The 13,878-nt window shown below is 33.8% G+C and overlaps 1 protein-coding gene across 3 annotated transcripts in view; it reads right to left on the bottom strand.

Moving 5' to 3' along the window:
* The window catches only part of KIAA1328 (KIAA1328 ortholog), a 262,140-nt gene that overhangs the window by 37,299 nt on the left and 210,963 nt on the right, over positions 1-13,878 (bottom strand). For all 3 annotated transcript variants that reach the window (XM_088797967.1, XM_019740831.3, XM_019740832.3), the window contains one exon: positions 2,908-3,089. In XM_088797967.1, the coding sequence (XP_088654093.1) occupies positions 2,908-3,089 (182 nt within the window). The remainder of the gene's footprint in view (positions 1-2,907; positions 3,090-13,878) is intronic.

Here is a 13,878-nt window from a genome sequence, read left to right as displayed (position 1 = left end):
AAAATTCAGACATGCTAAAGAGGGAAAGGAAAGCAAGTAAGGAGACACTAAACCAGGCAGTGTAACTGAGGCACTTAGTGCTAGGTCATTGGCCGTAGGATAATCAGGGGTCCAAACCCTCTGCAGCACAACTTGGAAAGTCTATCTCCCATTTAGTTGGGCGCCACAGCAAATGCCCTGCACCGGAATCTGTGTATCCCAGCTCTGCAATGAGCAGAATGACTCAAAGGGGCAACTTCAGCTCTCAGTCAGCAGGTATAGCATAATTTTCTTAATGGCTTCATATTAGAATAAAAGAAGAGAAAAATACAAGACAGCCTTTCTTACGAAGAGGAAAAAAAAAAGTTAATTCCTGTGAATATAATACCTTAAAACAAAACTCTTGAAAAGATGAAAGGGTTTCAATTTTTCACTACAATACTACAACCCCCCTCCCAAAAAAAGGGAGGAAAAGGAAAACCTAACAAAAAAAAAAAAAATAAAACCATGAGTGAAAACTGTTCCTGAAAACTTTGCAGAATTGTAACAGCTTTCTCTTGGTTAAATTGATTGGTATAGCAACATTATAAAATGACTATTAGGATTCATTGTGCACAACAGAAAGTGCTGAAATGTCAGCAGACTATACAGCAAAAAGTAATGGGTTCTGAACCCCTGTTAGTCAAAAATGATTTTGTTTCAAATTAGAAATTGATTTTTTTTGGACACAAGCCCTTTCCAGGCTTCCGGCTTCTGTAGCCAGACGCAGGAGAGATTAACCTCCACCACAGCAAGGGCTGGCCTGATGATACCTTTCTCAAACTGCCTTTTCAATTGCAGTTTTCTAATGTGGCTGTGGTCTTAACCAATAACACAAGTTATTTGTCTCTTTGCTATTACACTATATTTTTCTCATTTTGCTATTTTATTTTAGTGCTGAAACACAACGCAAATTTGTTGACAATTTAACAGAAGACCATGTTAAGCCTTGCAGTGTAACCACCACACCGATTTTGACAAGTTCTCCACTCTCCAAAGTGTAATGACTGAAAATAGAGGAAGCCAAAGTAAGGGCTTCCATTTCTGAAGGACTACCTATGGAGAAAGAAAAGATCCTACCTCAAACTAAATCTCCTCAATTTCATAGTTGTTTCTAGTGGCAAAATCTAAAAAGACAAGAGTTGTTCTAAGTTGTCCTAAAGCAATGAAAGTCTCCTGAATGTTTGCCTTATGTCAAACGAAATAAATTTTTGCTTTTGTTTCAAATTGTGTATGACTATACACAATTCTGAAGTTTGGACTAATTATCATCTCTCAATTATCTGACAGAGGATTAAACAGTTTGTAGATTAATTATAATTAAAACAAAAAAAGCATGACAATGCTGGCACATGAGGAGAAAAGGCAGGGCACTGCCCACTTCTCAAACACATAAATGTGAGAGTGGCTAGAGAGAGTGTGAAAATTTGGTTGCTCAACACCAGAGATGGCCAGTGAAAAAAGGTAAATAAGAAAGAAATCTGGGTATCTACCTCAAAAATATTAAAACATTTATCCGTGAAGATATATGTACCCCTGTGTTCACTGCAGCTTTATTCACGGTGGCCAAGCCATGGAAACAACCCAAGTGTCCTTCAATAGATGACTGGATAAAGAAGATGTGGTATATACACACAATGGAATATTACTCGGCCATTAGAAAAGATGAAATACTTCCATTTGCAACAACATGGATGGATCTTGAGGTTATTACGCTAAGCGAAAAAAGTCAGACAGAAAAACTCAAAAACCCTATGACTTCACTCATATGTAGGATATAAAACTGAAAACAACAAATGAACAAGACAAACAAACAAAGAAATAAAAACTCATAGATATAGACAACAGTTTAGTGGTTACCAGAGGGTCAGGGTGAGTGGTAGAAGAGGGAAAAGGGGGTCAAACATATGGTGATGGGAGGAGAACTGACTCTGCGTGGTGAACATACAGTGTGATATATAGATGATGTATTATAGAAATGTACACTTGAAACCTATATAATTTTACTAACCAATGTCACCCCAATAAATTTAATAAAAATAAAACTAACTAAATAAAAATAAATAAACTGATTCCAGAATATAAACAAAAAAGAAGGAAATCAGGGTTAATGGTTGTGAGCAGGAAAGAAAGATGTCTGGGAAAGAAGTGTGAGCAGAGGGGGCTCTGAGACCTCTTTCTGGCCCTTTGTTCTCTATGTATCTCTTCTGTACAATGAAGCTCGGATTTGTTTCATTCTGCTCCAAACTCCTTCCCATAATAATTCCAAGAGAGATTAAGCCAAAACCACCCTAGAAACAACCAGGAAACATAATTAAATTTAACTGCTTCACTCAACATTTCACACAGTTATTTATAATTGATTTAAAAAAATATCTACCACATATAAATTAGGAAGAATTACTGGCACTTAAGAGTGCTAGGCAATATACACTTAAGACTAATGAGGTTTTGTTTTAGCCACAATGTAGAATTACCCATGACCTCTCCTCCACCCTCCCCGTATTTCCAGTTAATTGAAGATTAACTATAGTTGTTAGAGTTTACTTTCCCAGCAGAGATTTACGTTCAATTTCTTGTCCTCTTTACTCACTTTGAACATTATTTTGTGTCTATGACCATACTTACTAGTGAATAATTTTTACAGTTTGCTGTTTCCAAGAGAGGAACAAACTGGATAGTTTCTCATGTGCGTGTTCTGAGAGAAATGCTGATGTAATTCACTGAGCTAGATGTGCCACCTATGGCCTTGCAGGCACATGTTAACTTGTGACATACTTAACTCTTGCTCTGAACTGTAGGAAATCATCTGGAGTTCATGGTTAGCAACAACCAGCAACCACCTGCCCCCAACAGCTTCTCATTTTACTACTATAGATGCAAGCTTACCTCTTTGGGATTCATCTGTATCTTTCTTTTGACATGTCCACAGGGCATCATCTTCTCTATGTGACTGAAACCCAACTGTCTTCTTCTCCCTTTTATTCTCTCCACTGTGAGAGGACTCTTGGTACTTTTTGATGGATGACGATGTTCCGAGGAGCCAGTCATCACATTTTGACTTTAACAAACTGAAAAGGACAAATATGAATGAGCGGCAGACTGCATAGACAGCGTACAGATCACACAAAGGCATAAAATTCAGCATGAGTTGAAATGCAATTCATGGCAGTAAAAATTTTCTTTTTGTTCATATTTTTTATTGAGGTATAATTTAGATAATTTTTACTGAAGGTCTATTTTGTGTCCTGCCACAATAATTTTGGAGAAGAAATGGTCTTTGTCCTCAAAAAGCCTGCATTTGGAGTTGGCAAAATGAGACTCAGACCCATGAAACTGCTAATAAAGCCGCAGGGTATGACTAAGAACCAGAATATCTGTAGAAGTAAAAAGTATGTGAAAACAAGATCTGCATAACTAAAATGTTTCCAAGTACTAAAAATGAACATTAGGGATTAAAATATCACCCATTTTAAAATGCACTTGTGTTTCTCATTTTCAACCGTTACAGTATTTATTATGCACGGAGTATATAAAGAGTAGTACAATACTGCATGTGTCTTCTACTTGGTCTGTGTTCTCACATAATTTCATTATAAAGTCAACAAAGTAAATATGGAATAAAAGGAATTTTAATGAGAATAAATATATGTACATATGTTTTTCTCTCTAACAAACTGTGTTCCCACCTTAGCGCATTTCCTCTTATAACATTTTATTTTTTAGCGAGTAATGTTCTGATGATGTATATTGCTTACTATTTCCCCAGCCTCTTCCTTCTAACTTAAGTTCACCATAGACTCATGACACTTTGGTTTTGTCTCCTCCATGCCCATAAACAATGTGCAAATTAAAGTGAAGAAAAAGAAGACTTTTACTCAAAAAGCAAGATTCTATAAATTAAGATGTTTAAATTCCCCAGAAGCAGAGGTAATCTCCAGACAAGAAAGTGTTGACCGAGTACTACTGGCTCCATTACTAAACCCAGGTGGCCCTGGACCAGAATTCAAATCATGTAAATGCATCAAAGTTACTGGGTTTCTATTTGTATTGATCAGAATTTTTAATAATGTCAGCTCATATTGTAATGTATTAATAAAACCAAGAGATTAAATGGCTTTATGTTCAAAGTGATATAAAGAAACAAAAACTATTAGGTTGGTGCAAAAGTCATTGTGGTTTAAAAAGTTAAAAGTAATTGCAAAAACCGCAATGACTTTTGCATCAACCTTAGTAGTAATTTATATGGGCATAATGCAATGTATTAAATTCATACTCTTAATTTTTTTTTTTTTTTACCAGAACCCAGGGATCAATTTCCCATGTGGACCCACTAGTGGATGTGTATCTTTGCTCATATAACTTCTATTCATGGGATAGCAAACAGAAGAATAAAACTACGACATTGTCAATGTAAGACAAATGTACCTCAACCCAGAAGCCTCAAACCCAGGGAAGTCCAACAACTACGTCTCTGCTTATTCTTACAGAAAAGTTAATGTGACCTAGACTACTTGCTTCCCCCAAATTCATTCATTGTCAGCTCAGCTGAGCTCCCAATACTAGCCAATGTTGATCACTCCCAATACCGATTGATTCCTGATTCTTCGCTCCATCTTACACAGCTTTTCTGTACCTTTATTCCAAACACTAACTTAGTAATCCTCTATCTCAAGAGGGACGTGGTTTCTAATTTCCCTAAAATAAAGATGACTATATAAAAATTCCTTCTTTCATTTGTGTTTATTTCCATCTTTACCTATCTACTATTCCTCTCTTAATATCTCAGAAGAAAATCATACCTTTCATTCATACCCTGACACCATTTTGACCCATGCCCTTTGTGACTACAGCCTGTCAATCATCTGTTTTTCCCATAACTTACAAACTCCTCCTCTTCTTAACTGGATTCTTTCCTAGGATTACAAACCAGATCAAACTTTCCATTAAAAATTAAAACCTGAACCTAAAACCAAAATCTCTTTTCTTAAGTGGGAAAGTATAATAATACTCAGTGTCAGCAAGAGTGTGGAACAAGAGTATTTTAACACACTACTGGAGGAAATGAAAATTGGTATGGCCCTTTCGTAGGTGATTTGTCAATACAAAATAAAAACGCACTTACCCTCCTAACAATTCTACTTTGAAGATGTTATCCCATAGAGTTACATAAACAATAGCATGAGAATATTTGTTTAAGCATGGTCATTGCAGAACTATTTGTAATAGTGAAAAACTGAAGGTGAAAATCATTCAATAGGAGAATAAATAAACTATGATATATCCATCGTAAAAAGTACTATTTAGTCATGAAAAAGAATTAGGTACATAATTCTCTATACTATTATGGAGAAACTTCATGACATATTAGTAAGAAAAAAAAGCAATTTGTAATAATAAAATGTATAATGTGTATCATTTTTTAAAGAATAAAAATATAATTTTTTTAAAAGTTCTGAATAGTTAAAAACCAAACCAAAGAAGTAGAAACAGGGTGACTGAGGGACAGACTTTTATAATTTACTTTATATATTTATGAATGTTTTGATTTTTTTCCATAGGCATGTACTTTTAGAATTAAAAACCAAAAACTTTCACCATCTCCTTTACATTCCCTTCTCTGCCAAACACCCAGAAAGGACTAATTAATTTTAACAGACATACCTACTAAAACTATTTATTAAAGAACAAATCCAGTGGTCTTTTCTCTTTTAACAGTCTTGCTTGTCAGTAGATCACTTCTCAGCAATTGACTCTTAAAACTTTTTTCCCTTGGACTTCATAGTACATTATCTTGCTTGCTTTCCTAGTTGTACGAGGCTTCTACTCAGATTCCTTCACTGGGAACTCTTCTGCTTCCTACCCTCTAAATGCAAGGCGTTCATGAAGATTCCATTCTTGTCCTCCTTCTCTTCCCTCTTAGCCCTTTCTCAGGGATCCCTGTCACACCATTGTATCTTCAATTGCGATTTCTAAATAGACTTGTCCAGCCCACAGTGCTGTCCAAAACTGCTGACCTGATCAAGTATCTGCTGCAAAGCTGCAAAGGGCTGTCTTGTTATACCTCCCAAACCAACTCACGTTAAAGTAATGCATAATCTTTATCTTGAAACTAGTTCTCCCATCTGTTTCCATTCTCATTTAAGGATATCACTATTCTCCCTGTCGCTCATATGAAAAACTTCAGTTGTCTCAACTTCTGGTTTCCTTAGGAATTGCCAAACCAATCATTCATTTTCATGTTCATCAGCTATGTATTGAGGACATAGTCCACGGCAGGATAATATGCTGTGGGGCTGGGGTGGGCCAACATGGAAACAAATGTGAGTACTTGGTATGTGCTGGGTGCTGGGTATACGAACAATAGGTATACAAAGAGCTGGTTCTCGTTCTCAAAATGATCTTAATGGTAGAGACACAGATGGAAAGTATAATACTACTCAGTGCCATTGAAAATATGGTATGATAAATGCTATTAGTTAGGGATACATAAGTTGTTATGGGAACACAAAGGTAGGGCACCTAACTCTGTTTGCATAACTGAAGGGAAATTCTTGAAACATTCAAACTAAATCTTGGCAATTAAGCAGGGGATAAAGAAGGACGGACGGCAGAAGAAAATAGTACTAGCAAATACACCCACTGGTAAAACTCCATCATATACCTTGGACAAATTAAATAGTTTGGTATCATTATAGCGTCATATAAACAGAAGTGGAAGTGAAGCTGGACAGATAAGGAAAGGTCAGATCATAAAAGGTTTGATTTCTCATGTCAAGGGACTTGAACTCTACCTTGTAGGCAAGGCAGAGTCATTGAAGGGCTGTAAGGGGAAAAATGACATGATCCAACTTGAATTTATGAAAAATTACTCTGGCATCATTTCGAGAACAGACTGCAAGAAGCTGGATGCGTCGGAAGCCTGCTGAAACAGCTCTGATGAGATGATGGGGGTCGGAAACAGAGAAGCAATAGTAGGAATGGAAAGGAAATAGCTTTAAAAAACATATTTAGGATTTAAAATTGGCAAAACCTGATGAGGGTTTGAATGTGACAAGTGTGTGTGGGGGAGGATGATTGACAGAATTTTGGGTGGATAACACAAAGAAGCTTTGCGGAGGGTGGGAGAAATTAAATGCAACTTGAGGTGCCTATGAAATATTTGGGAAGGTATTTCAAGAAGGCAATTGGATCAATCACTGTCACTTTTTGCTAGTTGGCTGACTGACTTTTGGGTGGTGGGGTTGAGAGACCATTGAGGAAATATATGCCTCACTTTCAATTTTCTTGGTGAAGGAAAAGGTTAAATCATTCTTATGAGTGAGAGAAATGGGTATTGAGAGAGGTGAAGGTATGGAGTATGTATTGAGGGAATTCAAGATAAAAATAACCAAAACAAGGAACAGACTGTCCTGCAATGTTGAAGGTCTACCAATTAGAAATCATAAATTTGTATTAGAGTTTAGACGTGAAAGCAGAGAAGGCAGGCTGAGAGCTTGCTCCAGGGTTGGGATTTTCCAAGGAGGATGCAGCAGACTGGAAACCAATTCAATGTTCAAGCTCCAACACCCTCCACCAGTCCAGTGCCCACCCAGCACAAGGTCTGATATCCTTGCCGTGCTGCCCTCCTCTGTGGATCAGGCTCTAATACCCTATGAGCAAATTAATTTTAGGGTATGATGTGAGACAGGGATCAAGGCTAATGTTTTTTCATATCTATATCCAGTATATCCAGCATTATTTGTTTAAATGACTTTCTTTTTTTCACAGAATTGCTTGGCACCTGAACATATGAGTATGTGGGTCTATTTCTGGACCCTCTTTTCTTCCACTGAATCTATTTATCTGTCTTAAGGTTAATACCAACTCGTATTGATTATATAACTTTAATTTACATACCTAAAATTAAGTTGCATAAGTCTTTTAATTTATTCTTCCTCTAAATTGAAAAGACTGACTTTGCTATTCTAGGCCCTTTACATTTCCATATAAATTTCAGAATGGCAATTTTTATTACAATATGCTGATATTTTGAATGAATGAAACAGCATTGAGTCTGAGCTGAAAAAAATTGGTAGCTTTACAATCTTGAGTGTTCTAATCCAAGAACACGGTATATCGCTTTTTCCATTTATTTAAGTTTCTTAAATTTGTCTCAGCAGTATTCTGTAATTATTAATGTAGAGATTTTGTACACTTTTTGTTAAATTATTCCTAGGTATTTGATGGCTTTGTTGCTGTAAATGCAACTTTTATATTCTAATTTGTTTTATATCTATTGCTATAGGATAGCTAATTGCTATATACATAACTGAAATGAATTTTTATATGTTGAACTTGATCTTGAATTCTGTGTGTTAAATTCACTTAATAATTTTAGTAGTTGTTTCTATAGGTTTTTTAGGATATTTCTAAGTAGAGTCATGTTGCTTGAGAAGAAAGACAGTTTTAGTTATTTCTTTCCAATATTTTTCATGTCTAATCACACTAGCTATTTCCAATACAATGTTGAATAGAAATGGTAATAGTGGACATCCTTACCTTGTTCCTAAAAGGATTAATCATTAGAGATGTATGTGTGTTCATACCCTCTAGGAGATTTCTAGTTTGATGAGAGGTCATTTATTTCCTATAATAAATGAGCATTGGAAGAGTTATGTTAAATGCTTTTTCTGCATCTGTTTGAGAGGATGTTTTTCTCCTTTACTATGTTAATAATGGCAAATTGATTTTCAAATGTTAACCAACTTTGTATTCCTGGGATAAATTCTACTCACTCAAGCTGGGTTGCCCTTTTTATATATTCCTGGACTTAATTTGCTAATATTTTGTTAAAGAACTTTTGTACTTATGTTTATGAGGAAGACTGATTTGTAACTTTCTTTTCTTCTAATGCTTTTACTTTGTTTAGGTCCCCCGAAAAGAGTTGGGAAAAGTTCTTTCTTTTCTAATCGATTGGCTCTCAAGTGGGGTAGAAGGAGAGGATTTTGCCACATAGGACATTTAGCAATATCTGGAGAGTTTTTCCATTGTCACAATTGCGGGGGTGTGTTCAATTGTGTTCTAGTCTCTATGGATAGAAGATTTATACAACGCACATTGAACAACACATAGAATAGCATCCCTGCAAAAAAAGAATTATCTTGTCCAAATTGTCAACAGTGCCAAGGCTAAGAAACCCTGCTCTAGTCTCTGAAAGAATCTGTGTAAGATTGATATTATTTCTTCTTTAGATGTTGGGTAGAGTTCACAAGTGAAGGCTTACAAGTCTGTAATTTTATTTTGGGGAAGTTTCTTAATTAGAAATTAAATTTCTTTAACAGATATAGTGCTAGTCAGATTTTCTACTTTTTTGGTATATTGTCAATTTCAAGGAATTTATATCATTTAGTTTGTCAAATGTGCTTGCAAAAAACTATTCATAATGGTTGTTAATTACTTTAAAAAATACTGTTTGAGTTTAGGGTGATATCTTCTTTTTCATTCCTAATACTGATAATTTGTTTTTCTCTATATAGTAGTTTGATCATCTTGAAAAAGCTTGTTAATTTTACTTACATTTTCAAAGAATCAACTTTTAGCTTTGTAGATTTTCTCTATTACTTTTTTTTTTTTCACTGCAAGACTTACCGAAAAGTGGGTGTTACAAGGTTGAAAGCAGAATAGAAACATAGAAATACTACAAATTAGAGACTGGAGAAATGCAGAGTTCTGGTACAGAATAGAGAGGTGTTGTTAATGTCCGAGACATCAGCTGGGCCACCAGAAAGTCCACATCCTAGAGAAAGGTTTACTGCAGACCTCCAATAAAGCCTAAAATCAAGCTATGATAAAACACACAGGGAACAAAGAGTTTGGAGATTGTATCTCACCAATTTTTAGAGGCTTGGGAGATACCTTGGGCTTTCCAGAGATCTGCCCTCACAAAGCGTATAACCCAACTAGCAGGTAATTAAATTACTGAGAAGTGTGAAAATCAACACTTTTCAGAGAATGATAATAAAATCCACTTCTCTAAATGTGTCATCCGTGATATCCAAGATACAATACAAATTGCCAGACACAAGAAAGAAGAAAATGGGACCCGTAGTTAAGAAAAAGAAATCAATCAATTAAAATCAACCAAAGACGGCCCAGATGTTGGACTTAGCAGGTAAAGACTATTTAAATTAGTTATAAATATATTGATGGACATAAAGGAAAACATGGTCTTAGTGAGTGAACAGTCAGTCTCAGCAGAGATAGAAACTCTAAAAAAGAACCAGATGGAAATTCTAGAGCTGAAAATTACAGTGATTGAAATAAAAATTGGAAAATGGAGATGAAAGATCAAAGAGTAAGTAAATTTTCTGGCAGAATCAATAGAAATGACCCAATTTGAAGAACACAGAGAAAAATGTCGAAGAAAAATGATCAGAGTCCCAGGAATTTTAGAGATAATATTAAACTGTCTAACAAACACAAATGAAGTGCAGAAGGAGATAAGATTGAAAATGGGGGAGAAAAATTGTTTGAAAAAAATACCTTTTAAAGAAATAATGGCAGAATATTTCCCAAATTTGAGAAAAACTGACCAACAGATCACAATCAAACTATTAGAAACCAAACATAAAGAGAATCCTGAAAATGAGATGAAAATGCCAATTACAAAGGGAAGAATAATGATATTTACAGTTAACTTCTCATCAGAACAATGAAGGCCAGGAGAAAGCGGAACAATATTTTTTAAGTGTTCAAAAAACAAAAACTGTCATCCTAGAATTCTGTCTCATGATAGTATCTTTCAAAACTAAAGGAAAAATAACATTTTCAGATAAATAAAGATAGTGAAAATTTGTTGGCAGCAGACCTGCACTACAAGAAATAATAAGATGCTTTTCAGGTTGAAGGAAAATGACACCAGATGGAAACCTGGATCTATAGAAAGAAATGAAGAGCATCAGAAATAGTACACATGTGAATAAATATAAAAGCCTGTATTTCTTATTCTCTTAATGTCATTAAAAGATACATGAATGTTTAAAGCAAAAACCATAATACTGTACTATGAGATGGTAAATATACCTATACAACCAAAAAGTTCTTACATTCTAAATAAAATGGCACAATATTAGTATCACATAGACTTTAATAAATTAGGGAAGCATATGGTAATCCCTGCAGAAACCACTAAAGAAAATGCAAAACTGTATACCTAATAAAATAATAGAGGAATTAAAACAGAAAAATTGAACAATTTTTTTTTAATTATTCTGCCCCCCACCCCACCACCAAAAGAAAGTCAAAGAAGGGAAACAGAGGAACAAAGAATAGATGGGATTAATAGAAAGGACAACAAAAACAGGAAAATGTTAGGCATTTTCCAACAGTATCAACAATTAATTTGAAATGAATTAAACACTGATATCAAATGGGAGAGATTGTCAGACTAGAGAAAAATGCAGAACCCAAACCATGTTTTGTTTACAAGAGTCACACTTTAAATGTAAAAGAATAAATAGGTTGACATAAAAGGATGGAAGGAGATATGCAATGCAAGCAATACAGATGGAAGACTGGAGTGGTTGTATAATACCAAATAAAGTAAATGTTAAGATAAAGAGTACTACCAGACATGAAGAGAAATATTTCATCGTGATTAAAATATTTTATTGTGATTAAAGGAGAAATCATCAGATACACATAACAAACCTAAGTACGTATTCATCTAAAACAGAGTTTCAAAATACACATAGCAAAACTGACTAAAGACTAAAGGAAAAACTAGAGAAAATCACAATCATACCTAAAGATTTTAACATCCCTTTGTTACCAATTGATAAGAAAAAAAAGACAAAAATTGAATAGGTTACAGAAGAACTGAACACTATTTATCAATCTGATTTAATTTACATGTACAGAACATTAGACTCAACAGCAGAGCATACAGTTTTAAAAGTACACATGAAATATGGTCCAAAATAGGTCATATGTTGAGCCTTAAAATAAATTTCAACACATTTCAAAAGAATGAAAGCTTATAGAGCATATAAGCTTCATCTGACCAAGATGAAGTTACATTAAAAATAAAAAACAAGATACTTAGAAAAATCTCAAGTATTTGGAAGATATGTAATATACTTCTAAATAACCCATAGGTCAAAAAATAAACCAAATGAGAAATTAGTAAATATTTTGAAATGAATGATAATGAAAATACAACATATCAAAATTTGAGGGACACAGAAACAGTGCTTACAGGGAAAATAACAAATGCCTACATTAGAAAAGAAGAACAGTTTAAAACCAATGATATAATATTCCATTTTATGAAGCTACAATAAGAAGAGCAAACTACATATAAAGTAAGAAGGAAGGAAACACAAAGAGTATAAATCCATGAAGTAGACAAACAATAGAAACATAGAAGAAACACAAAAGTTGGCCTTTTGAATATATTAATAAAATTTATAAACCTCTACCAAGACAAACCAAGAAAAAGAGAAAACTCAATTTACGAATATCATGAATCAGAGAAGGGATATCATTATAGATACTACAGAGAGTAAAAGAATATTTAGAATATTTCATAAACAACTTTATGCCACTATATTCAATAACTAAACTGAAATAAAATATACACATTTCTTAAAAAATATAACTTATTAAAACTGACTCAAGAAACAGAAAATATAAACATCCTCAGATCTATTGAAGAAATTGAATTCATAATCAAAACAGTGCCACAAAGAAAACTGATCAGATGGTTTCAATGATAAGTTTTATCATATTTAAGGAAGATAATGTTTATAATCTTAATAAGCTTTCAGTAAATAGAGGAGGGAACTCATTTTACTATCATGTGATACCCAAACCTGATTAAGTTATTATAATACAGAAATATTACAAACTAGTATCCCTCATGAATATAGATAAAAGAATTCTCAATGAAATATTAGCAAATCAAATCCAGCAATATGTAAAAGATACATCATGGCCAAATGAGTATTTTTCCAAAATGTAATGTTGGCTTAATATTAAAAAAATAAATTGATGTAAATCTTCACATTAAGAGAATAAAGGAGCAAAACCATATGATTATATCAATAAATGCAGAAAAGGTATTTGACAAAATTCTGACAAAACTCTCAGCAAACTAGGAATAAAGGAACTTACTTCAAACTGATAAAGGGCACCTAACAAAAATCTATATTTAACATTATATTTATTGGTGAATTATTGAATGCCTTTTCCTTGAGAACAAGCAAAGATATCTTTTTAACCACTTCTGTTCAGTGTTGTATTGGAAGTTCCAGCCAATGCAATAAGTCAAGAATAAGAAACAAAAGACAAAAAAACTTAGAAAAGCATAAATTAAGCTATTATTCTACCAAAAAACAAACAAACAACACAAAACAAAAAACCCTACTGGAATATGTGCATTTAGCAAGAGTACAGTATACAAGGTAAATATTAAAAAAGAAATACTCTTTCTATATACCACCGATAAATTAAATGAAAACTGCAAGACTCTTGCACAAGAAACTACAGACTGTTACACAAAAAACTACACGGCTTTACTGAGCTAAATTTAAAAAGACCTAAATAAATGTAGAGATATACCATGTTCAGGAATTGTAAAACAATATTTTTAGGATAATTCTTCCAAAGTTGATCTCATCATAATTCCACTTCCTTAGTAGAAATTGATAAACTGAATCTAAAATGTAAAGAACCTATAATAGAATAGTTAAAAGAATTTTTAATAAGAAAAATAAAGCCGGAAGACTTATAAGATCTGATTTCAATATTTATTACAAAGCTAAAGTAATCCAGCCAGCATGACACTGACATAACAATGGATATATAGATCAATGGGAC

This window comes from Rhinolophus sinicus, chromosome 4 (assembly GCF_057876585.1).
Source record: "Rhinolophus sinicus isolate RSI-liver-muscle chromosome 4, RSI-T2T, whole genome shotgun sequence".
Taxonomy (NCBI): Eukaryota; Metazoa; Chordata; class Mammalia; order Chiroptera; family Rhinolophidae; genus Rhinolophus; species Rhinolophus sinicus.
The sequence above is the reverse complement of the archived record's forward strand: the minus strand, read 5'-3'. Positions and strand labels throughout refer to the sequence as shown.